General features: G+C 36.2%; 1 protein-coding gene across 2 annotated transcripts in view; it reads left to right on the top strand.

Moving 5' to 3' along the window:
* The window catches only part of LOC100032610 (caspase-1-like), a 43,318-nt gene extending 16,836 nt beyond the window's left edge, over nucleotides 1-26,482 (top strand). For both annotated transcript variants that reach the window (XM_056794450.1, XM_007494909.2), the window contains 5 exons: nucleotides 5,174-5,408; nucleotides 6,419-6,559; nucleotides 8,769-8,878; nucleotides 22,777-22,880; nucleotides 23,393-26,482. In XM_056794450.1, the coding sequence (XP_056650428.1) occupies nucleotides 5,174-5,408; nucleotides 6,419-6,559; nucleotides 8,769-8,878; nucleotides 22,777-22,875 (585 nt within the window). In that variant the 3' untranslated portion in view covers nucleotides 22,876-22,880; nucleotides 23,393-26,482. The remainder of the gene's footprint in view (nucleotides 1-5,173; nucleotides 5,409-6,418; nucleotides 6,560-8,768; nucleotides 8,879-22,776; nucleotides 22,881-23,392) is intronic.
* The last annotated feature ends 1,459 nt before the right edge of the window (nucleotides 26,483-27,941 follow it).

Consider the following 27,941-nt stretch of genomic DNA (forward strand, 5'->3'; position numbering starts at 1 on the left):
GAGCTGCACCATTTCTGCTTTGCTTATAAAGCAAAGGTTTCGTTGATACAAGCATTCCATGCAGTATGGTGCTGTGAAAGTGATTCCCACATCTCATGTCGATACTAAGATAAGGAGGGTGTCCTCATATTGCTTTTACTGGCCTGCATGTGAGTGCTTGCCTTCAGTGAGTTCTTCAGGAAATGATCGCTTAGACAGATATACATTTGGCATTTGAACAATGAGGCCAGCCCATGGGAATTGTGCTCTCTGCAGTAGGCTCTGCATGATTGACAGTGCAGCCCAAAAAGTACCTCAGTGTTTAGGTACTTTATCTTGCAATATGATCTTTAGAGTCTTCGTAAGACAACTAAAAAGGAAATGATCCAATTATCTGGCATGACACTGGTGTGCTATCAGAGTTTCATAATCATACAGCAATGAGATCAACTCAATGACTGTAGACATTCAATTTTTTTTAACCCTTCCCTTCCGTCTTGGAGTCAATACTGTGTATTGGTTCTAAGGCAGAAGAGTGGTAAGGGCTAGGCAATGGGGGTCAAGTGACTTGCCCAGGGTCACATAGCTGGGAAGTGTCTGAGGCCAGATTTGAACCTAGGACCTCCCATCTCTAGGCCTAGCTCTCAATCCACTGGGCTACCCAGCTGGCCCCTACACATTCAATTTGATAGGCAGTCAAATACCTCTTTTTCCCCAAACTTTCCTTTGGAGTCTCCCAAACCCTGAGATAACTCTGGTCATGAGTACATCAACTATGTGTACATTCCTGGGAAGAATATTTCTAAGGTAAGTGAACTTATTTATAGCATTCCAAATTTCTTACATTTGCTGTAATTGACAGTTCATTGTATAATTGGGTCCAGTGCTGGCAGGTGGAAATTTTTGTTTTCTTGGTGTTAGTTGTCAGACCAAAATTAGCACAAGCAATAGAGAATTGATCCATTCTCTGTTGTAGTTCATTATCAGACACTGCATTGAGTGCATTATCATCTGTAGACATAAAGTCACACATTAATTCCTTCCACTTCAGTCATAGATTGTAGTTTTTCAAGTTTAATAATTTACTGTCAGTGCAGTACCTGACTTTGATGCCATTTTCATCCTCATTGAATGTATACAACAATATAATTGAAAACATAACATTAAATAAACATGGGAACAAGCACACAGGTCTATTTCACTTCATTGGTAACTGGGAAAACATAAGACTCCCATCTATTATTATCCAGAACTTGTTCAAGCATGTCATTGTAGAACTATGACAAACTGGTGAACTTCTCAGAACAACCACAATTGATCACCATCTTCCATAATCCCTCACAAATGAGGATATCAAAGGTCATGGCCAGATTAATAAATATTATGTATGGATCTTTGTTTTGCTCCTGACATTTGTCTTGGAGTTGTTGGGCATAAAACACCAAATTGACAGTCCTTTGCTCTTTCTGAAGCAACATTGGCTCTCAGGTAAAGGATCAACCTATTGAGGAGGATTTGAACAAAATTCTTCCAAGCAATGACTAAGAAAGAGACTGTTCTTGTGATTGTCACAGGACAACCAATTTCCTTTTCCTTTATAGAGCATATAATAAAGGCATCTCTGAATTCCTAGGAAATTCCTTTTGCTATATAACACAGAAGATTTCAGTCAGCTTTTATATAACTAGTTTTTAAAATTGCTTTTAAAATCTCTGCTGGAATGCAATCATCACTAGGCACTTTGCCACACTTGAAGGACCAAATAGCTTTCAAAATATCTTCCTTTGGAACTTCAGCCAGAGAGGGATTGACTTTAACCTAAAGAGTATGGTCAATGACTGCAGCATTAAATGATGAGGGTCTGTTGAGAACACTACTGAAGTGTTCACTCTGTCTCTCTGGATCATGTCCTTATTACTGATCAGTATGGCTTCATCAATACTGTGTAGTTGAGATAGGTCTTTAGCCCATAAATCTTACAGGGAATGTTAGAAAGGCTTTGGGTTGGTACTATCAGCATAAAACTGAATTTCTTGTTACTTCTCACTAAGCCAAAAATCCTGGATCTCTCTAAGCTTTGTTTGCATTATATTTTTGATATAGATAAATATTATCTTCTTAGAGACAGATGAGCATTCTTGCTGGTAAACCTCATGGAGTTCTCATTTTTCATTTAGTAGTTTTTGAATTCCTACCATCATTTTATCAAATTAATCTTGATCTTTGAGGGTATTCTGACCCAGATGAGCAAATAAGGTGCTTTATATCAAATCTCTGAAAGCTGCCCATTCCTTTTCTGCTCCACTATTTCAACCACTTACAAAGCACCCAGAATTACAAGCTTGTCCTCTTTTGGCACACTGTTAGTGAGATTCTCATTTTTTCTTTAACCTCATCAGTGACCATCACTATAGGAGCATATGTACTGATTATGGTTGTAGGGCACTTTTCTAATTAGTGCCAATCACACTGTCATGAACCTGTCATTCTTATCTTTGGGAAGTCAAACAAATGTCTTGACAAGACTAGATTTGATTGAAAAACCTAAGCCAACTTCATGGGGCTTTTCATCATTGCAACCATTCCAGAAAAATATGTGAATCCAGATACTCTTTCAGTATTCTGAAATTCTTTCACTTGCCAGCCTTATTTCACTCAGATCTGCTATTTGAATGTGATACCTCATGAGTTATCAAATAATAAGAGCTATTTATCTTTCAGGTCTATTAGATTTCATGTTGTCCATAAATGTATATACATTCCATGTATCAGTGAGGAGTGGAATCAGCTTTGCAAAAGTTTTGAAACATTTTTTAAACTGTAAGACAGGATCCCACGTGCCATGGTAGGCAGGTCTGGGTTAGGTGAGGCAGTTATCCCCATATATCCTCAAAAGAAAACTTCTAGGGCACATTTTCTAGCTCTTTCTTCATGCCAGCAGATGATCAACATAGTCATTAAAAAAGACTACTTAGATACCCAAGAGAATGCTGAATCTAATTGCTACTTCTAGGGGGGAAATGGCACTATGCCTTGGACTACTTGTGTGTAGCTCTCAGTATATCTGCACCTGTTGCTTCATCATGTTGGTCACTGCAGGACTTTTGAAGCAGTAGTCAAATAATAAAAAAATGAGCTAGTAAAATGTAAAATGGTATAATTATCTTGATGATTTCTTTTGACTCACATAAATTGGATTTAAGTGAAGCAGGCTTACACAAAGTTGTGAGCCTCTCTCTTCTATAATCATCCAGTGGAAAGAAAAAAAAAAGTTAAATTGGGTGGTTTGTTACAGTGGTTAGTGTTACAATGGATGACTTTGACTTTTTTGGTGTCTCCCCAAGCTCTAAGAACTCCACAGTACTTGCTTCTGCTGTCTTTATGGGCTTTACAACAAATTATTCTCATTTGCCCATTCTATTAGAGAAGTCTTTCTACGCTTGGGATAGACCTTCCCCCTCCCAACTTATTGATGGATCTGAGGCCCTTTGGTTACCCTCAACCTGATTTAGCCTGACTGCCAAGGAAGTTTAACTGGGATGTGGCTGTCTGTATGTTTAAGATTCTTGTAGTCACAGACGAGAGCAAAGTTGCAGGTGGATATAAAAGGAAGAAAGCAATCCTAAAAAAAAAGAGCTTCAGCATTTGCTCACACCAGAAGTACTTGTATTTCCTGAATATCCCCTATAGCCCAAGTCCATAGGAGTCTATAGGCTTCACCATACTACCAGAGGAGTACATCACAGGAACACATGCAGAGAGAGACAGAAACAGAGAGTTAAGATTCATTGTACTATATGGAATATGCTGATTGCTTAGTTTAATGCATTCATGTCATGAATAAGGAAAACTGATAAAATTGTCAGTTGTTCAAATTCATACAGACAACAAGTATCCCCTGCTTCCAAGAATAGTGACCTCGGATATGTCACTTCACTTATCTCAGACTCAGATACCACATTTTCAAAATGAGGTGACTACAAAATTAATACTCAATTTCCCTTTCAGCTTTAAAATTTGATGTTATAAGTCAAAAGAAGAGAAAGCTTTACTGGAATCACACAAATAATAAGTAATTTGAAGATTTCAGGCTTCAAAAAGTAAATCAAGTCAGAGATGGCAGGGAAACAACTAGCAATGGCAAAATCAGTAATAGATTGCATTTCCTTATAAATTATTTTAATTGTAATTGCAAAGTTCAGGGAAAGGCATAGAGTTCTTCCAGAGAAGCTAATCTTTTAGAGATGAAGTGCCAGGCCCTGCCTCCAGCCCCCAGATTGAGGGCCATGCCACCACACCACCCCCACCTCACCCATACCCCACCCCTTACCCCAGACAAGTGAGAGGTGAAAAGCTTCTGTTGGGCTGCTGTATGGAGGGATGGGTGAAGTGAGGAATATCCTCATGTGCATGGAGAGGGTGGAGGGACAGGCTCTGCCATGAATCCCTCTGGCTTTCTATTAATGAACACTGGCAGGCAACTGCAGCTGTGCCCAAAGAGAGGGCTCTGTGAGCCCTTTTTGGCATGCATGCCATAGGTTCACCATCTCAGTTCGAGAAAAAGCAAAACAGAATTAAAGGGGTTAATTAAGGATATGTGAAAACTGCTGAATAAGGAAAGAAATCAATAAGGATCAATAAGGAAGAAAAAGAATACTATCCAGGCAAATATGATTTCCCTCTTTTTAATTTTTTCTCTGTTCAGGTCCCACTGGTTATTACATTTTAAAATCTATTTTTATATTATAATTTATTTATATATATATATTTATTTATTTAAATATATGTGTATATATTTAAATATATATATAAATATAAAATAATTTATTACGTTCATAATGTACCCCATCACCTCAATTAAAGGATAACACAATAGACTTGGAGTGGTCAGAACTTTAGAGATCAACTTGAACCTTTCCATGTTAGGCATAAGGAAGTTGGAGAATGACATTTGGGCATTTTTATCTTTATTTTCCCAGCAGTATATATAGTAGTGGCTTAAAATTTACTTATTTATTTTTTAATGAAGAGTAGCAGAAAAATAAATGATACACAATATGTCAACAAGATATTTCGGATGACAATTCATGATACTTTATCAAATTAAAATCCTCAACTGTTCTCTCTAATATATTAATATTTTCAATAAATTTGGATATAGGCTTTCAATTTAGTGACTGTTATTTTATTTTAGGAAATGGAGTCAGCACTGAAGGAGTTTGCTTCCCACCCAGATCATCAATTATCTGATAGTACTTTTGTAGTGCTCATGTCCCATGGGGTCCGTCATGGTATTTGTGGGATAAAACATAAGAATGAGGATCCAGATGTCTTCCTCTATGAAACTATGTATGAAATTCTAAACACTCGTAACTGCCCCAATCTTAAGGACAAACCCAAGATCATCATTGTCCAGGCTTGTCGTGGAGGTGAGTAGGGGCTGAGTCTCTTGAAAGATATCCATTTTTTTTCTGAAATTGTGAGTGGATGGCTCTATTTTTTCTAAGTAAGACAGTATCTTACAAGCTTCAGACTTAGACTAAATCACTATGAAAATCATAGTACACCCAACCATTCTCTCTCTCTCTTTCTCTCTCTCTCTCTCTCTCTCTCTCTCTCTCTCTCTCTCTCTCTCTCTCTCTCTCTCTGTCTCTCAAATATATACATATGTATATATATGAAACTCACATATAACAAAAGTATGTATGTATGTATTTCAATGTGGAATTCTTTTAATGAACTATCATAATAGAAATTGTCTCAGATTGGTGCTAATGGATCCTTCACTATGGGATCATTGGGCCCATTAAAATTATGTAAGAGGAGAAAAAAAGAAGGTAACTTCTCAACAATATGGACTATATAAAAACTAAAGGGACTACCATTTAAGACAGATATATTTAAGAAGACAATGGGAAAATATTCAGATATTATTTGGAAATGATACTTAGTCCTAATTGGATTGGACTAGATAGAAATTGGAGTCCTTTCCAACTCTGTAATTATTATACTAGTACTATTTGAAGAATTACTTTAATGCTTTGGGACATGAAGTATCTTCAAGTTTGGAAGTGCTGATACTCTAAATGGACTTATCTATTGACTAATATGTGGAACAAGATGATATTATGGAGTAGAAATAATACTGGGTTTGGAGTTAGCATTTAGATACAAATTATAGCTTTGCCATTTGTCACTCTGTGAGATTGGCTAAGAAATATACTTCTCTACTTCCACAGTTTTACATGTTAAGTGAGAATATTATTTTAAATCACCTCTAAGTTATCTTCTAACTTTAAACACAATCTTGTCATGGAATGGAGATTGATTGTTGATACAAAAATAATTGTAGCAATATTGTCAATAAAGTATAGCATCTTAAAGTTTATATAGTATTTTTTCCAATAAACCAACATATTATAATTGTTTTCTTATCTAGACAACTATGGAGAAGTTTGGGTGAATGATTCCTCTGCTAGCTGTGCAGACAGTCCAAAAGAACTACAGGTTTTTGATCATGATGCTGTAAGTAGAGCCCATTCAGAGAAGGACTTCATTGCTTTCCACTCCTCAACTCCAAGTAAGTAACTAGACTTAGATTATCATTATCTACATGATTTATCTAATGTAATCAGAATAGGACAGATAGCTCCAGAAAGTGTAAGGAAATTGATATTGCCTGAAAGATATGTCCTAGTTTCTATAGCCGATTTATGCTGATTACATGTGACTTTGCCATCTCAGCAGTCAAATCAGTCTGGATAATCAGACAGCAGTTTAGATAATTTCCAGAGCCAGTTATTTATTAGATAACATTAAAAATAAAATATATAGTTTAAAAAGTAATACTTTACTTGTTATGAAGCTTTGTGAAATATCCTACAATGATCTTGGGTTTCATTAATTTTATAGATGTATAATTTGGAAAAAAATAAGCATTAATTTTTAAAAACAAGCATAGGATCTAGGACCCTGTGTAGTGACTTTTCTTTTGTTCTGCCCTGGGCAGAACATATTTAGAATAATTCATCAAATTCTGTGGATCACAATTTATGATGTACATTGTTAAGCTTACCATAAGTCCGTAAGAGAATGAATTGGTCAGGAAAGAAACAATTTCATGCAAGTTGAAGATTAGTTGAAGGAACTTGGATGCTGAGAACCAAAAATGTAATGAATATATGGGAGCTATTTTCAAGAGTTTTAAGGAGTGTCACAAGGAAAAGAACTTAGATTTGTTATTTTTGCTCTCCCAGGACAAAACTAGAAACCATGAGTGGTAGTTGAAAAGAAATAGATTCAAGCTTTGATATGCAGAAAACGTATTTTTAACAATTCAAGCTGTCCAATGTGAAACAGACTGACTTAAAAGGTGGTATGTGATTTTCAACCTCATCTGAAAATTTTAAGAAGAGAGATTTGTTTACTAATCAAACAATAAACACTTATTAGACGCTTAATATGATCAAGCCATTGGCTCATCACTACAAACACAAAGTAAAATAGAAAAGAGTACATGGGAGCATACATTAATTTTGAAGACAGAATAAATGTACACATGCACACATGTATACTATAAATACATACACATATATACACATATTGAAATGGATTAAGTAATTTTCAAAATAAATGCAAAATAGAGACAAGGCAACCTTTGGAAGGATGATACCACCAGTTCTACTGCATAAAGAAGCACCAAGATGAGACCTGAAGAAAACCATGGGATTCTATGAGAAAGAGTTGAAGAGTGAGACTATTGCAGGAAGAAGGGACAATTAATGAAAAGGAAGAGAAAGAGAAGATGGAATCTCCATGTATAAGAAAACAACATATAGGCCCATATTGATTGAATTTCAGAGTTAGTTGAGAACAATATGGAAAACTTCACACATAAAAATGAACCAGTTTAGGAAATCTTTTAAAGTTGAAAAGAAGAATTTATTTTTATTCCAAAAGAAAATAGGCAGCCACTGGAACTTAGTGTTTAGGGGAGAGACATGGTCAATTATGTGCGTTAGTAAACATACTTTGCTAGTTATGTGAAAGACAGATTGTTACATGAAAAAAATTAGGTAAGAAGAAAGAATATGAGTCTATTACAAAAGGCCAAGTTAAAGATGATGATCAACTGAAACAAAGTGGTGTCTGGCTTGTAGATATGCAAGGACCTACTGTTTATATAATAGAAACTATTCTTGTTTTGCTTTAGTTTTGATGAGAATGCTTCTGAGGTTCCTATCAAAACTGAGATTCAGTAGTTCTCTAACTTTGTGGCTACCAAAACAATATTTATATTCACAGATAACTCAAAGCAAACAATATGAGTTGCCAAAGCAATAAAGAATCCATGTCTCATAAATATTATGCTCACTTGTTATACCTGTTCATAAGCATCTTAGAAGAAACCAAGTGGGAGAGTATCAAAAGGAGATAATAAAATAATTATTTCTGAATCATGGAAGAAATTAGGGAGCTTGTTGTTGATGCAATTGGGAAAGATCTAGATCTCATTAGACCATCTGTTTTATACCATAAATTGGTGGGAATTTTTGAACTAACATATATTATATCCTGTTTGCAGTGAGTGCCCTTAATATAGAATCATTGCTCTGTGTTTAATGGCTATGTATGCCATGGTACACTTTGCTCATGAGGCATTAGATTTATGCCAGTATCTTACTTTTTGTTTCACCTACCATACAAATGGAAGCAATCTTCATATTGCATTTTCCCTCTGCTTGGGTGAGGTCTATGGCATTGAAACTATTTATGTATTTTATTTCCAGATAATGTTTCTTGGAGACACCCTAGAAATGGTTCCGTTTTCATTACAAAACTTATCCATTATTTTCAACAATATTGCTGGTGCTATCATATAGAGGAAATCTTCCGAAAGGTAGAATTTACTGGATTTATTTTTTTCAAAATATTTTAAAATCGCACATTTGTCTAATCTGCATGGCATTTGGGGTCATAGAAAAGAACACAAACTCTTGCTTTCAAAGAAGTGACAAACTGAGCCAAGAAAGGTTGAGGGATTGAATGCATTTGCTTTTTTAAAACAAATAATATAAAATATGGGACAGAATGTAACCATTATAAGATTGCATGATTGTAATTCAGAGGTTATATGGTACTACAAAGAAAAAATCCTAGAAAATTCTGGGGGAAAAAGGAATGTTTAATGAGGGAAAGCTACACTGAAGATGAAAATTTCCCCCTTGAATCTTAAAAGAAATGTATGGTTGAGTTGAAGTGATGGGAACAGAGAATTCCAATCAAAAGAAAGAGCAAGGTAATAAGACAGAGTTTCTTCCTTCTAAATGTCTTATTTTTAAAAATTTTCCATTATTGTATGGCCCATATCACATACCATCCATGAAGTTCCCTTTGATCTCTCAAGATAAAAGTTAACTATCCCTTCTCCATATTTTGAATAATCTTATGTCTGGTTCCATCCTTTGCTTTTATCACATTATACATGTAAGTATGAAATCTCCTTGGGCAGTAAGGTCCAATCTACAACTCATACTTGGCGATTGTTTTCCCCCCTATATTTAAGTTTATAGATGCTAGAACATATTATACAAATATTTTTCTAATTGCTAAATGACATGAGAATAAATATGGCATTTGTGGAAGGCAAGAAACTGGACTTTTGAGGGGAAGAACTGAATTAGAGGGAATAATGTAGCACCAATGGGAGAGAAATTGAATCTAAGAAATATTACAAAGTAATAACCAATATTATATGCTATCATGAAAACCCTGATGGTGAATAATGGAAAATCTTTTTTCTCCTACATGCCCATTTTCTTATTTTTTTAAAAGCTGCATAAAGCTTATTTAATTGACTTCGCAATAAATTTGGGAATTTTATATTTCAAAACTACCAATTAGGTAATATTTGCCAGGGTCACAATGATCATTTGTCATAACTCATATATTCTTCATGTCATGTCACCTGTAGTTAATGGCTATACTTAGTTATATTTTGTTTTTGTTTGTATTATTCCCTGTTTCTTTGGGATCAATATGATCATTCTTTGTATACCCTTCTAAATGTAGTTGTAAAACTGCATTTAATAATTGAGAAAACTGAGACTTTGTGAAGTTAAATAGTTAGCTTAAAACCAAAAAGATATTTAATAGCATGGTCAGAAGTAGAAATTTGTGAATTGAATAAATATATTAAAAATTTTAAAACACCTACTATGTCCCAGGACCAGCATTCAGCTTGGGAGATACAAATGCAATATATAAAACAAACTTTATTCTCATCCAATTTGATGCTTTCACCTCTTCTCATATTCAGTAATGACTTCTGAAGAAGTGTAAATTTAATTATAAGGCATCATACAGTTCTTCTCCAATCCAATAGTAATTTCAAAGACACAATCCCCTCTCTGAGATATTCTCTTCCTCCTTTTGCTCTCATTCCTGCACTAGGTTCCCAGAAAACAACTCTTGGTTCCATGTCCTAGAGGATAGATTCTAGGTCCAATCTTCTAACATGTAGCTTTCCATGCCCTCTAATAAAACTTTCCATTAGCAGTCAACCAATAAAAACAATTCGGTATTAGCAATGACACTTACTTGGTAAGAAATTAGCTAAAAATACTCAACTATCTTCACCAAATGAGGCACTCTTCTCTGTCCTTCCCAAAACACAAAAGACACATAGTGATAATAAGAACAAACTTGCAAAGCAATGATTGTGATTTATGAACACAGAGAGCATAGGTCACTCGTGATCCTGGCATTACAGAGCTTCAGAGTCCTTTCTATTTTTTGGGAATCTACTCTGAAGTCTGACCTTTAATTTCCAGAGCTAGGTCTCTGTTAATCTATAGTATATTCTCTTAGCTTCCAGCATTTATATTTCTGGACCCAAGTGATTGTCTTTCAGTAGTTAGGTCTATCTGAGATAGACTTCTGCTCCATCAATTGTTTCCCAGTCTCATTTGAATTAAAGATATTGAAAGAATACATGGCCTGTGGAGGAGGGGAAATGGAAAAAGAAATTTCTCCTTTCCTGCAAAAAAAAAAAAGATCTCTTCTGCTCTTCTGAGGCTAGGTCCTTCTTCCACTTTTGAATCCTTGCTAAGCCTGATTCAAACAATTTTTGAATTGTCTTTTAAGGAATATCCTGAGGATTCTAAGAAATTCTTAGGAATATGGTGGTACTCTTTAAATTTTTACTTTTCCACTTTACATGTCAATGCAATTTTTAATATTTATTTTCTGACATTTTGTAATCTATGTTTTATCTTTCCCTCCTATACTTTCCTTCTTCCCAAGAAGGCAGGTTATATAATATTTATTTTACATTATTATTATAGAATACTTATTTCCATGTTCTTCATGTTGCCCAATAAGATGAATATTGCTTAACTAAAGAAAAATTAATGGAGAAAAAAGAAAAGAATGGTATGTTTCAATCTCTGTTCAGACTCTATCAGCTTCTTCTATGAAGGTGGATTTTTTTATTATAAATTTCTTGGAATTGTCTTTTATCCTTGTCTTGTTGTAATAGTTAAGTCATTCACAATTGATCATCACATATTGTTGTTACTAAGTACAATATTCTCTTGGTTCTGCTCACTTCGCTTTGCATCACTTCATATTAAGGCTTTCTAGGTTTTTCTGAGATCATCCTGTTCATTATTTGTTATGATATAATAGTATTCTAATGTAGTCATGTACCAGAACTTATTAAGTGCTCCCCAGAACTCTAACTCCTAGCTTCCCATGTTCCCTCTCATGTTATGTGTTAATATATGGAGTATATAAGTTTTGTGTACCCCCCCTTTCACTCTCTTTTCCCCTGATCTTGTTTTGTAGAGGTGGGGTGGGTCCCAGGTAGAAGAATTTTTCTCACCTGTCTTTACTCAGGTTTTTACTTTTGTTTTTATATTTTTCCTACTTCAAGTGATTATTAATAAATCTTATAAAGCATAATACTTGGAGTTATTGGATATTGATTTAAATCTTACATTAGTCATTCCCTAGTTGATGAACAACTTTTTTGGTTCCCAGGTCTTTTCCACTACCTAAAGAGAAATTATAAATAGTTTAGGAAAACATAATTTATTTTCCTTTTTCCTTCATAACTTTAGGAAATAAACATATTAATGGTATTGCTGGGTCAAAAGGTATATATATATACATACACATATATATATATATATAGTTTTATAATTCTTGGATTATAATTCCAGATTGATTTACAAAATTGCTAAATCAGTTTACAGTTCCATGAACAATGTATTAATATCCCTATTTGTCCACATCCCCTCTAACATTTGTTTTTCTGCACTTTTATAACTTTAGCCAATCTTATAGATGTGAAATGATACCTTCAAGTCATTTTGTTTTGCATTTTCTAATCAATAATTATTTAGAGCATTTTTTTCATATACCTATATATGGCTTTGATTTATTTATCCCAAAACAGTGTATTTATTTCTTTTGAACATTTATCAGTTGGGAAATCATTGAAATTCTTATGTATTTGACAAAATGTTCTGCATACTTTAGATATGAGGTATCTATCTAAGAAACTATATTTGCTCCTGACTTTTAGCTCCTTTAGTTCTAGTTGTACAAAACTTTTCAATTTAATGTGTTCAAAATCATCCATTTTGCTTTTCACAATCCTTTCTATCTTTTTCATTCATAAATTCTTCTCCTAACCAGAAATCTGATAGGTAACATGTCCCCATTCTTCTAATTCATTTATAATATCTACCTTTTTGCCTCATACATGTATCCATTTTGATCTAATCTTGGTAAATGGTATAAGATATTGTTCCATATTTGGTTTCTGCCAAACTTCATTCCAGTTTCCCCAACAATAATAACCAAATAGTGAATTCTTATTTCCATAATGAGGATTTTTACCCTTGGTAGTATATCTAAACAGTATCTTTCAGTACCTAAGTAGTATCTTTCAGTACCTAAGGAGTATCTTTCATCAGTCAATGGGATTGACCTTCCTAATTCAATTTAAAAAAGGGATCATTAGGTTTTTATGCCTTTTCCTCAATGCAATAACAACTTATCATATATGATTATATCATTTCAATCTAGGTAATCAACTTGTCAAAGATTATGTACGCCATTGCACAGATTAGGAAACTGAGCACTTAGCAGTTTACCTGTCTATGGGAGCTATGTTGGGGAGTCTGGTGATGAGTGATTGGATCTAAGGGTCATTGTAGCCATGGAAAGAGAGTTAGTCTGCTAGGGAGACTAGCAGCTAAAGAGAGAGAGTGATATAAGAAGGAGGACAGGAAAGACTGGGACCAGTATGCCTGAGAAGGACTGAGAGGAAGAATCACAACACCATGACTGGGGGCTACGACCTTCTTTTATTATGACAAAGTGAAAGACTTTTACAGAGAGTAAAAAATTAAGGACTACAATATTCTTGGGGAGGTTCACTTTCCCACAGGATAATGTTCATGAAAATGTCTTCAAACATGAATGTTACCAGGGTTGCTATTATAGATGTGATAATTAATCCATTCTTAGGGAAAGACAGGTTTGGTACTTTCAGTCATGATGTAATAAGGACTTCTTTGCTTTTTAGAGTGAGGAGAGACTCAGGGTTTAATGATGACCTTTTGGTTGAGAGCAGCAGTGCCTTTGTGTGAGAGATCAGGAACTTGCCAACAATCTTAGGGAACATGGCTGCTTTCCTCAGCAGACTTGATCTGTCCTGAACTCCTCCTCTACCTGTCTAGTATTAAATGGCAGGCCTCATCAATGGCAGATCTAGAATTAATTGAAATTAATTTCTTTGATGCTTTGATTCAATTCTATTTTACTAAGGACCTATTCTGTTCAAGGCACAATTTTTGGTATTTGTGAGACAAAGACACAAACAAAACAGCCAAGGAGCATGTATTTTATTAGCAGAATACATTTTGTCTACAGATAAGTAAATGTGAAAAATACACAAAACAATTGAATATAATTTCTATAGGAAGACAATACTAAAATGTTGGAGCATCAAGAAAGCCTTCTTTCCCATAGGGACTGACACATACTATACTTTGAAAAAAATCATGATTCCAAGGTGAAATAAGAAATGAGTATATCCTAATTATAAGGAACAAATTTATGGACATAGGATATGGAAAAGTTAGACATGCGTCACATAAAATCGAAGAATAGATATTTGTAGAAATTTATGGATCTAAAGACAGATTGTATGTCTTTGATTCTTGTACCACACTGGCTGAGTTTGAAATTTTCTATATCGCCTACAGGGGTAAAATGTTATTTCACTACATCATTATTTTCCACCTTAACTGCTAAACATCAACAACAAAAACAAAAATACCCTGATGTGCTAATAAAGTATCTATATTTAAAAGACCAACAAAGTTAGTAGAGGTAGACACTCTAGTTCAGACTCTCACTACCTCATTTTCCACTAGACAGTTGAAATAACTCCTAATTACTTCCCTGTCCAACCATTTCTCTGTCTGATCATTTTCTACCCATCTTCTAACATATGTCCCTAAAAATTAGATTTAACCATTCCATACCATGCTCAAGATTTTTGAGTATTTCAATATTACCTGTAGAAAGAAACACAAGATCCTCAGCCTGATATTTAACATCTATCACCATCTGATTTCCAACTATGTTTCTGAACTTACTTTTCATTACTCCTCATTCTCATGCTCTCTATTCTAAGTCAAATTTCTAGCAGTTCCTACCAGCTCTTACTTTATTGCCTTTTGATAAGTAGTGCCTTCAAAGTAGACTACATTCCCTACTAATTGTCAATTCATAATTCCTTGGAAGTATAGATCAGGTACCTACAAGTATGTAAAATGTCTCCTGATTCTCCTATTTATTAGCACTCTTTTCCTCTTAAAATAATTTAAATTATTTAGCAAATGTTCTCTATAGATTTACATCTTCTATAAATGGAGGCACAAAATGGCAAAAATCAGTTACAAAGCTTTGTATTGTGTAAAGAAGCACTGTTTGGAGAAGTAAGCCTAATGCTTAACTGGATTTCTGTCAGATAGGCTAGATATGTGGTTCTGGATTAATATATTAACATTGGCCTATGTGAGGACTGGGTCTTTTAATCAAAACATACAGGTATTCAATCATTCAAAGAAAATATTGGAGAACAGAGAGAAGAAAAAGTCATTATGTTGAGGAAAATTAACACCAGGCCAGGAAGAGTGCTTCCTCAAGAATGACAGACTCCAATGATTAGCTTTAAAAATAGAGAAATTTATTAAGTTGAATTTATTGAGTAGAACAACTGGGAGGCAGGTCCACATAAAGATATGCCTCAATGAAGATACAGGGTTCAGGATTTTTATACCTCTTAGTGACAGGGAATATGTGATCAGAAACAGAAGTGGGGGTGCTATACAAGTGTGAAGAGAAAAGCACAGGTATCCCTTTCTACAAAGGAAGGTAAATTGTATGTTTCAGGGAATGAACTGATGTCTGAGATGCAAATGGAAGGTGTATATCTTTGCTTATCAGGAAGATAGGGGAAATTCTAAGTTAATATATCTCTCAGAGACTTCCTTTAGGATACAATTGCTTTGGGGTGGGTTTCCTCTAGCCAGCACTGCAAGGGTATGAGAATGGGGAATTCCTCAGATACTCTTTGACCTGAGATTTCTCTAGAGAACTGAGATGCCCAGGGAGCCTACCCCCATATTAATTGGAGGGCTTACAGTGAAGAGCAGAGGCTCAGGGAGGTTTCTCAGGGTTTCTTATCAGGTGTTATAGTTGCCCAGGGGCCACTGACCTGCTAATACCTGAAAGGACATGATATCATTAGATCAGGCTTGAAATGGGATTGCCTCTGTGTTCTGTTTGACCAACTCTATTTCCCAGGTTATTTCAACATTCATTGGGAGGTCAACCATATCAATACAATGGGAAATATTCTGAATAATTTCAAATTTATATTCCCCTTTTATGGTCAAGGGAACCCTTCTGCTCCACAAAGACCAAGAGGGCATTTTTGCTTGGAAGATAACTTGAGAACAATTCAGCAAGAGCAACAGGATATAATGGTAATAAAGCACATAAAGTAGGCAAATATGCAGAGGGCTAATAATGCCAACCTGAGAAGACCAAAGAGAATGAACCTAATAATTGAACTTAGCCCATTGGATAGCCAGCTCAAGAAATCTATATTGGGGACTAAGCCCAGTGACTGAGGATATCCAAGAAATGAACCTTTTCCTGAAGATGAGATAAATCCTTTAGACCTAATTGGACTTGTTGACATAGAAACAACATTCTTCATCAATGTATTTGCAGACCCTCCCTCCCTCCACCCCAGGTGTCTGGGAGGGAATACAGGACCTGACAGTTTTGTAAGACAACCTTGGATAACTAGTTGACAACTGCCAGTTCAGTACTGTGGGTGTTAGGTGTGCTTTATCTGCACACAAAAATAGTCCTTTGATAGCTTCCAAATTGACAGTGATCCTTTGAAGACCTAATTGAATTGGGATATCCAAAGTCTTTTGAGCAGGTGCCTACAGGTTGTCTGGGTGATGTCAGTATTGAGAAAGATTAGGTTCATGTCACTGGGAAGTCAAAAGGAGATTCCAGGGATTCAAAGGGAACTGATGATCTTCCAGAATCATCCCTGAGACAAGTATTAAGGTAAAGTTCCAGAGTCAAGTGTCAGAACCTTTTGCCATTGTTTTGGTGAGAATCCTCTAAGGATTGTATTTGGAAACAAACCAATCTATAAGAAGTTACAGGATTAATTAGGGACCTCCCCTACCAGAAGTGATGTTCCTGGGGAAATATTGGGGACCCAGGATGACAGGATGGTCCAGTTGAACTTACATAATGTAAAACAGACACAGATTTCCTGTTAGCATTAAACCTGAGACCACTTGCACTATAGTATCCCAAAGAGTGCCTTTGAGGAGGATATTATGGGCATTACTCAGACCAATGTATTCATTGTCCTGGGTATAAAGGCATGTATCCTCAATCAGTCATGCTTCCAAAAGAATGAGGACAGTAATAGATTCTAGGGTCCCACCCCTGTAGTTGATTCAGGTGCATAGTCAGCAATTTTTCAAGGCATCTGCTTTTTCCAGGTCCTAAAGGAGCTTCCTAAAGCATGTTCTATTCTAAGGGAATATTGGTGGTAGAGTAACTATATGACAAATAGTGGTGACACAATGGCCAACTTCATTTTGACTGTGAGAAGGGTGCTCAGATTTCAGAATGATGAAGGGAAGTGCAGGTTGACCACAAGAATAAATAACAGACAGCAGCAGTAGTGAGGAGAGTATAAAAGAGCAGAAGGTTAAGAACATGTTCTGGGGCTCCATAGATGCCTAGAAAGTAATGTTTAAAAGAAAAGGTAAATAAAACCAAGTATAATTCTAGGACAGTTAACATTTCTCAGCCCTGAAACACTCAGGGAGACATCTAGTAACTATCTAAAGACATCCTATATCATCTAGTTAGTTAAAATTGGCTGTCATGTTTCTGTGCCAGGACATCACAAATTCACTGAGCAATTTACCTTATTTTCATTTCTTGTTCATGAAGAGAAAGAATGGAGAGAATTGGTTTGGGACCCCTAAAGAGGGAGAGGTCATCAGAGAATCTTTAAGGGTTAGAAAGACATTCAATGAAAGGCCCTCAATATGGAGAGGTTCAGGCACATCAGTTCTTAATATATCATAAAGAGAGTGAAAAGTGGTAGAGAACCCAGGGATCCAGAGCCAATAGTTCCCAGCAAGACCAAGGAAAGCTAAAGTTGCTATATGAAGAATGGAACTCGGAAAACTACAATACCCTTAAGTCTGTCTGAATTCAGGTAAAGTCCATTTTAAGAGAGAACATGGCCAAGAAAATGTAACTTAATCTAGGCAAATTGTAGCTTGTCCCATGAAGCTCAATTTCCATTACTGGCAGAGGAATTCAGGAAGTAAATAGAATAATCAATGCACTTATCAAGAGACAAAGAACAAAGAAGTAGGTCATCTGCATATTGTAGCAAAGTGGTACCCCCTGAGAGGGTGAGATCTGCCAGGTCATGATGTAGGAGTTGGGGAAATTAGGAGATCTGGCCCCATGGTAATAGTATCCAAGTATATTAGCAAATAGGTATGAGCTATCAGGAGAAACCCTGACCAAGAATATTCTGCAAAAGTCCATACAAATGAAAAATCAGGCACTATAGGGGACCAGATTTTGAATATGGGTGTGGGGAGCCACTGGAGCATGGGGAATAATAATGGCATTTATTTATCTAAGGTCATGGACTAGCTTCCATCCAAAGTCACCTTACTTTCAGACAGGAAAATGGGAGTATTTCTTCAACTAGTTCAAGGGATTATAAGCCATTTAAAGAGGAGATTGCAAATAATTGGTTGTGCATGCTAGGTGATGCTGAGATGGTATTGAGGAATAAGGTAATAACTTATAGGAATCAAGTCAACAAGAATGACCATGAGTGGAGTGTTAGATACTAACCCATTGTTAGTTGAGTCAATCACCCAGAGGCAAAGAGGGATTTCATCTAGAGTCTAATCTAATGGGGGTTGGGAAATCAGAGACATACACATAATGGGATTGGAGGTTTGGTCAAGGGGGCCAGACACAGACAGGGTGATTCAATACTTGGGTAAGAATTCAAGGGAAGCATCATATTAGGAGAAAAAATCATATCCTATAAGATACATATCAGAGATCTTAAGGAGCAAGGAGGGGTGCTATTCCTCCAGGCTCCCTAACTTGAAAGCAAGGGGCTCAGATAATCAGAGGGAGAATGGTTGATTAAAAATTCCTATAATAGTTTGAGTTTCTTTGCTCTAATGGGGCTCTGTGGGTAAATAAGTGGGATTAATGATATACAATGTGGCTCCAGAATCAACCAGGATGGATAGTTATTGCTCACGAATAATAATTTGAATATTCCCTAATGATGAAAAGTGAGACAATTAAATGGGGAACATCTCTTGGCCTCAGAACACCTTTGGTAAAGGTGTGAAGGCCCTAAGAATTGTATATTTTTGCTTGGGGAAGAGATATTAGCCCTACCTTAAGGAACCTCCTTTTTCTGGGGCCCTGTATACACTAGCAACCCTGCTAATGATGTTCACTCTTTCACTGCACAGGTTTCTTCCACTAATGGCAGTTCCCTGGCTGGGGTTCAATGAGGGAGGTGCCATCCACTTTCTGGAGAACTCTTAACAACATAGATTGAAAATTGACTAGGACCCCAGGATGGTTGTGTTTGAAACTTGAATCAGAATTAGTTTTCAGGGAATCCATTGTAACAATCATAGACTGACTGACCCTCTCTCTGAACTATGGCCTGGACTTTGGACAAGTCCACATACCAAGGAAAGGCCAGAGGAATGGCCTCTAGGAGGACTGCAGCATTTTGACCAACCCCCTTGAAATGTTCCTCAACCACCCAATTGTGCTTTAAATATTGTTTATGATCAGCCATTCCATCACATGTAAGTCAATGGTCAGAGTGCCAGTATCCAACAACTAATTGTGCCAGCTGAACCAAGTCAGGGAAGCCAGGTTTATAGGTCAAGCAAAGAATTTAAAATATCCTGGCAAAAACTAAGTGTCACCCACTCAGGCAAGTGACTTGTGAACTTTCATACTTAGGGATTGGTAAAGTGCTATGTAGGGGTACTTGATTTTTAATTAATTAACTTAAAAGTTGCTGATTGATAGACAAAGATTTTGATTCACTCTTCATAAGGGGAATAAAGAAATTTAGTTTTAGGCTTAGAGCATTTGGGAAGATGTGGGGGAACTTGGGCAGTGAGAGCACAGATTTTGGTCTCAGTTTTGGCAACTATTTCTGTAGAAGATTTGAATTTCTTCATTGTCTTCCTCACAGATTTTAATTGTGCCTCATGTTCTTGGTTTACAGTTTCCAAAAGCAATTCCATTCTGGAATTTAGTATTATTGCTAGAGTCGCTTAATTTTTTTCTCAGGTAATTTGATTTATCATGTTTGAAATTTCTCCACAATGCCCAAGTAAATTTAGGCTCATCTGAAGTGAATTTTATCCAATTCTTAAGGAATTTGCAGGTAATCGGTCCCCACATTGTAGTACATATGATGAGCCACAGTTCTTTAGGGGGGAGTGTCTTTTTGTCAGAGATAGACATCTGATTGCCCATCTCTTTACTGTTTGCAGGAAACTTTTTTAACTAGCTAAACTTATTCTAATTAACCCTAAACTAATCCTAGCCAAACAGGTCCTATACTCTATGGAGAAAACTAGGAGTCCCTTTGGGGAAAAAGTAAGTCCTTTTCCTTGGGTAGGCTGGCAATTAAAGGTCAGGTCCTTTCATCCCAGTCAAGCACTAATACCATAGTGTCACCAGTGGAAGGACATAGAATAGAGGTACCTTATTTATAACTGCCAGATCCTTTTACACCTGGAAGAGTTTCTAGTATTTGTGTCTCTACTCCATTGGTGGGAAATCACTTTTATAAGCCTATTGGGCCAAGACCAGGATCTTTTGATCCCTATGGGGTCTTCCTCATGGTCAGAGTTACTCTAGGATTGTTTGAGGATTCCACAATGGGAGAACTTCTCCAGGATCTTCAGAGCTACACAGATTGTGACTGATCCAGGCTTTATTCAATAAAAGGGAAGGTGGAGGGGAGTACTACTACCAACAAAGAGTCTGGGAGTCTGGAGATTGAAGTAGAGATTCCACTTATCTAGTCAGAACCTTCATGGTAATGACCGGGCTCTACCAACTCCAGCAGGTACCTTGCTTATCAGTATGGAGTTACACTGGATTCCCAAAGATCCTTGATTCATTCCCACTTCTGATACAAACTATAAACTGAGGCACAAAATGATAGGAATCAGGCACAAACCCTTTTATTGAGTAAAGCAGCATGTATTAGAGAAGTAAGCCTGACTAGCTTTCTGACCTCAGAGAGTATTTATATGTGGTTTTGGAGTAATGCAGTAATACTGGAGCATGTGGAGATTGAAGCATTCAACAAAATAGATAAGTATTGGTTCATTTGATCATTGGATCAAAGCATATAGGAACTGGATCATCCAAAGAAAATAGCAGGAGACATGTCAAGAAAGATCTTTGGAGGTTTCAAGGAGGGAAGTAGAGCCTCAGAATGGGTCTTCAGGGATACTTTTTATTAAGAGGTTATAGCAGCCCAGGAATCCCCGACCTGAGAGACCCAGAGAGAACAAGATGTCATCAGTTTGTCAGGTCTGAGCTAGGACTACCTCTGTGTTCTGTTCAACTACCTTGGTTTCCCAGGTTATTTAATTATTTATTGGATAAAAAAGGGGGGATCACTCATATCAAGAAATTTGAAAATGTTCTCAATAGTTTCAGTTTCATGGTACATAGTCAATCCCTCTTTTATATCAATGTAGCTCCTTGAATAGAAAAAAATTGTTTGATTTTTGTCACCAGAGACTAGCAGCAGAGTAAGTGGCATATAGTAGTGAGTGGGATATAATCTGTGTCTTTCTCTTAAGAAGTCTTTCTTTAAGCCTTTTAAGTCTACACCCCAATATTTTCAAGAACATGGATAGAAATTAGCATTTCCCCTTAGACCTTTGAGAATAATAATACATCCCCCTTCTCTAAAAACAAAACCTTTGGCCTGTTCACTTTAAGTTTCAAAGGCCTTGAGGGGTTAAGTGGTTTTCTGGAGACCAGAAGTCTCCATCTGATGACTATCTCTTGAAGATATCAAAGAAGGTTCTTGTTCCCTTTGCATGTATACCTTGTTGCATCTTTGAACTTACTGTTCTTCAAACCCTAATCTGACGGTCATGGGTCTGATGACTAAAGTCTGACCAGAACAAAGGATGAGAAGGAGATAAGGAGGAAAGTTTTTGTGATTGGAAACTCTATAAATTGCTACTCTGAATTCAATGCATCAGTATTACCTAGCATCCAAACCTGGGAGTGTCCTTTTCTGAAGGAATAAACTTCTATCTTATGCTTTGGCTTCTAAACTTTGAGTTCATTTTATCACCCTTTACAAGACAGTAGGAATTTGGTAAAAGTTTATCAAATTGAAGTAAATTGAATTGTCTTTAGAAGTGAAAGAGTAGAAGTGTTAAAGAATTTGGGCCATTACTGAGCTTGTGTGGAAATACAACTTTATTGGGTAATAAAGCACTCAATTGAATACAGTTCTCGGAATCAGATTCTCCTGAAGTCATCCTCTAGAACAGGGACTGAAAATCAAGTCTCTGAAATAAGGATATCAGAGAGTAAAATCAGTAAAATATGTTAATTAAAATACATAAAATATTTTCCAATCCCCCTGGTAAAAGCTTCACATTTTACAAATGAAGACATAGAGACTCAAAAAAGTTTTTAATACTTTCCTTAGATCATGCCATTAATAAGGGACAGAGCTTTAAATTAAACAAGAATCATTATTTGTTTGTTTGTTTGTTTTCATTCCTAACTGGGAACATTTTACAATACAACATACTGTTTACCCAAAGATCATGACTGCTTTCTCTATGGAGGACAGAATTTCTTAGGGAAGAACATTATTTTTTCAGAAGACTTTGGCAAACATGAGCATATCCCATAATGAAAAGATGATTTTAGTCTGGAAAATTTTTTCTGAGAGATGGGAAAACTATGCTCTTTTAGAATCCATATACTAAAATAGATATCCTCAGCCTCAGTCACCATCATTTTAATGATGTGTTTTTCTCTATCTGTTATTTCCTTTCAAATGATAACTGCTTCCACATTTTTTTCTTGTTCTTTTAGGTTCAGAATGCTTTTGAAACTCCAGAGTATAAGTTTCAGATGCCCACCATTGAAAGGTTATCTATGACAAGATATTTCTATCTTTTCCCAGGCAATTAAATCTGGTAGGTAGCTACATAATCTCAGGCAAATACTTCTATCTGGAGATGTACTGACATATGTATTTGTGGGAGGAGTGGCTTACAATGGCAGATAAGAGGACTATGCTTGGCATCTAACATTAAGGAGAGGAGAACTCAAATAAAGGAGACAAAGCTAGGGCCAATGCTGTCTTTATTATCTATTTGTGGTAAAGAAATAGTGTGTATCATCTTTTATTTTCAGGAAGACTGCTTTTGTTGTTGCTGTTGTTGTTTTATTTTTTAAAATATCAACTAATAAAAAAATCTTCATAGAATATGATAAATATAGCAATATAGCCTTCCATACTAAAATAAAGCAGTGGAAGTACTCTTCCTAGGAAAAATCTGGACTATATGTTGTTCCTCTTATAATATTACTTATTCATGTTCTATTTGTGCCAAATTTGGATATTACTAGGTATCATGCACTATTCCACTAATCAGTTCTGCTACAATTGATAATTATATTTTCTTTCTCTTTTTTTTTCTTCTAGGAAAATTTAGCAAGCAAAGTTATGGGAAAGAATGGGTTTTGAGAGTTGGACTTAAAATCAAGAAGATTTAAATTCAAATCCTTCCTAAACTATTTACTAGATTTACTATCATTTAGTCCCTATGTGTCTTAATTTCCTTTTCTGTAAAATTAAAATAATAGTACCTATCTCCTGGTGGCATGGGACCCTGGGTTTTCCTTTGTATACCCCAAACTCCGCAAGTGTTTAAGAAAGAAAATGTCTTTCCTTCCTTGCATTCTTGTAATGCTGAAGAAAAGGTAACTCTGGGGGACAGAAACTGACAAGAAGAGAAGACTCCCAAGAAAAATACTCCCCCCTGGATTCTCCCCTAGATTTTGAGATTGGACACAAAGATACACTTTCCGGCTATGGTTTGATAACATCAGGTTATAAAATAGAACATCTACTTGTTGCCTAAACTATGCAGGTTACCTTCTGTGTCTTTAGGATACAAAAACATCATTCCAGGCCCAGTCAGGTGACAAACATTCCCCACTTCTGCCTAACCTCACACCATCATCATCCTTTCTCTGGTCACATAGTCCCTGTTGTCAAAAGGATATAAGAAGCAGGAGAATCCATCACCTCTAGGAGAGAGTGCTCTACCTATACTGTCCTCCCAGTTGATTCAACATGAATACCAAATTAATAAATTTCTCTTTTTATTTCTAAGTTAAGTTTTGGAGTCTTCCATTCTTGCAAAGGGTAACCTGTCCCAAACCCAGGGGCTTACCGCAAGCCCCCCACAACACTTGGTTGGTTGTGAAAATTAATTAAGATTATTTGTAAAAGCATTTTGTAAACCTTAATGCACTATATAAATGTTAGCTCTTTTCTACTCATTGCAAAAGGAAATATGGATTTTCCGGGTTACTTGTGATATATATATATATATATATATATATATGTATGTATATAGCTAAATCTAAGTAGTGTAAAAAATAGACTCGAATACAGGACTACAATCCCCATGAGCCTTTGCTCCACTTCCCCAGAATGCCTTGTAATCTCACCTGGGCCGAGATCGAGAAGGTATTTAAGGGGATTCAAAGGCTTTTGGAGGAGGTCTTGGCTTTTTTTGAACTTCCGTTTTGGAGCAGAGGCGTCTCTTCCATGATGTGAGGTTATTTTGTCTAGGCCTCTGGCCTAGGCACATGTTCTTACTTGTATATTCTTAATCTTTAACCTTTAATAAACCTCTAAAAAATATAATACTCCTTGCAGAGAGAAACTAATTTCTACCTGCCTAAGTCTCCCCATCTCCCCTAAATTTTAATCTTTACAGTTATGGCGACCTAATGGGAAAAAAAAAGAACTTTCAATCTTCTGAATTCTTTTCTGATCTTTAATTCAACTTTTAATAGCTAGTGCCTAGAAAATTTTTTTTTGAGCCATATCTCTCTGGCCAAGGTTTTCTACCCTCACAAAGCTGCTACAGACTCCGGACCTGCTGCCCACCCCACCTGGCTCGGCCCGCTGCTTCCTGCCTGCAGCCTGCAGTCCTGATCATCCTCACCTGGTACCTGGTCCCAGCCTTGCCCACCCCCGCAGCCGCTCCTGCTCCTGGCCTCTCACCAGCCCGCTGCCTGCCTATTTCTGCGCCCCAGACCCATGAGCGTGACCCCAGCCGGCTCATCCCCCAGATCCTTGGAGCAGATCGCTCAGGACTCATTGCGACCAGCTGGTAACAGTATTGGCCACATGGGCGGAGGGGAGAGACCAGAGGGAAAGGAGACCTGGTAATTTCCCTTAGGCTAAGCCTCCACGTGGCTGGGGGTATTGGCCGCAGGGGTATCAGAGAGGGGAAAGAGAGAAAAGACTAGAGAGAAGAAACAGACTTTTCAAACAGAAACCTAAAAAGCAATGGGCTGTTTAAAAGGATTTTTGACTCTTCTGGCAGTTTCATTGATTTTACCTGCCTGTCTGGGAGCAGACTCAGCCCAAAGATTCAACTTTAACTTTGGGGAGGAAAATGGGTGGCCCAGCGAACTGGAAGCCAGGCCCAGAGACGGGAGGTCTCTAGCTAAAATCTGGCCTCCGATGCTTCCCAGCTATGGGGCCCTGGACGGATCCCTTGAACCCCATAGCCTAGCCTTTACTACTCTACCTTCGGACAATAGACATTTAAACGGATAATTAAAAACAAACAAACAAACAAACAAAAAACCCCAAGGAACTTTGAAGAGACTAAAGGCTACATTCTAAGGCATTTCAGACTCCAATGGTTTATAAAAAAATCTCTGTATTCTATTGCATTGTTTTGTTTAAGATATAACTTTGTGATTTTAAGTTCATATATTACTGGATTGAATACTATTCTGTGAACTGAAGGTTGATTGAATTTATTTTGAATGTACTGAGTTTTAAAATCCTGTTGTTTTTCCCCTATAACTGTGTTGAACAAATAGTGTTGTGAATAAGCCCATATATGAAAAAACAGTTTTTTTTATTTTGCTGAGGATAGATGGACTTCAGAACTGGTTATAATTGTATTAACAACCTTTGGGATTTTAATGTGCTAAATACCTCAAATGATTTGATTTTAAGGGTTTTTTAAATATGATTTTTGGAATTTTTTTTAACAATCTGGTTATTTTTGCCTGCCCCTACCACGAGGTAAGGCCCATTACAGTAGCTGAAGTGAAATGTATTTTATAACCCCCAACCTTCCCACATGTGAATGGAAGTTGGGCAGTTAATCTCAGGGCATTTGTATCCCTATAAGCCTCCAAGAAAAAGGAGCACCCCTTTATTTATGCTCTTCAGCTCACTATTTTACTTCTACCAGAATGATATATAGATTTCTTGATTATGTTCTAAACCCAAGATGAGTTTTACTTTGTTTTAAAAAATATGTTTAAATACCAAGGTTGAAGGATTGCTATGTTTGTAAAAATTGTGACAAATGTCCATCAATTCATAGGTTTTAAAAATGTCATACCAGCAACTTATGTGAAATATGAAAGTGTGTTTGTTTGCTATTGTAATTAATTGGGCTATTGAGAATTTTGGGGATTTTGATATCTACATATTTGTACTACTGTATTTTTAAAGATGAAAAATTGTTAACCTTGTTCAATTCATTTGCCTTCTACTCACAGTGATCATGGCCAGATACAAAGAGGAAACGGATCTCATTTTTTGGTGAGAAAGCCTTGTATTTTATTTTTCTTAACTGACACAGAGTGTCAATGATTATAAGCTATATTTTTGAATTTTTTAAAAGCTCTTTTATTATTATATTTTTCTTGCATGTGCAATATACTTTTTCAGTTTTTTTTTATTATTTTTTCTCTCCTTTTTTATATTTGAAGCACATGTCACCAGTATTAAGATTTTCTTTAACCTTTTGATTTTTAAGTTTAAGATACATTTGCTAATACATGCCCTAAAAAGCTTGTGACTATAAAAATGATGCCACTAATTATTTAAATAAATTATGGGACTTTGCTTGATGATTCTGTCTGATTCCAGGACAAGAGATACATACAAGAGCCATTTCATAGGGCCAAAGAAAGGCCAATCTAGGATGGATTGATGCACTTCTAGGCTAATACAAAGGTCTTGAACCTAGTGTGAAGATTCGAGGTTACTATGTTTTACATATGTTAAGACATAGGCTTTCCTTGTATCCACACTCACTCTGAAGGTACTCACAGACGAGTATCCCCGAAACCTTGACTACTATAATCTGGTCCCCTTTTCTGCCTCTCATAGTGTGGTACCTTTCTGTAGTCCTGGCAATGACTGGGTAAATGCATCATTACTTAGATCATTTTGATTGGGCCCTGATTGAAGGACCTGTTATAGATTTATTTTTCTTCTACTTGGAATTTTTACACATAAGACTTTGATAGTCTATATTTTCATCCAGAAATTTTTCTTTTCTTTTGGATTTTCTGATGTCTTTTTAATATCTCTTGCCAATTGATTCAAATACCTCATAACTCAGCCATGCATCCCTAAGTGATCCTTTTTTTTTTATATCACCCTCTTAAAGGGGGGAATGTAAAAAAAAATATCATTATTTAAATTGCAATGTTTAAATTCCTTTTGAGAAGAATTTTAGGTAAAGAAGATGCTACTTCCCTGAATTCAGAAACTGAACTGTTGGAGAAGCCATTATGAAGAAGCCTCCAGACCACGAACTGCACAAAATGAACTTTGGGTGTGGTTAATGAACATTTATTTGCATGCATACTTTCATGCCAAAGGGGACTGCCCCCTAACTGGCTTTCTGTCAATGCGTCCAGTAATTATTGGTTTTATTCTTTTCTTTCTCTTATCCTCAATTATTGTAATCTTTAAATTGATTATGTTTTCATGATCCTTTGGAAAAAAAATTAATTTTTTGCAAATGATCAAAGGGGGGAATGTAAAAAATAGACTCGAATACAGGACTACAATCCCCATGAGCCTTTGCTCCACTTCCCCAGAATGTCTTGTAATCTCACCTGGGCCGAGATCGAGAAGGTATTTAAGGGGATTCAAAGGCTTTTGGAGGAGGTCTTGGCTTTTTTTGGACTTC

Source organism: Monodelphis domestica, chromosome 4 (genome assembly GCF_027887165.1).
Source record: "Monodelphis domestica isolate mMonDom1 chromosome 4, mMonDom1.pri, whole genome shotgun sequence".
Classification (NCBI taxonomy): Eukaryota; Metazoa; Chordata; class Mammalia; order Didelphimorphia; family Didelphidae; genus Monodelphis; species Monodelphis domestica.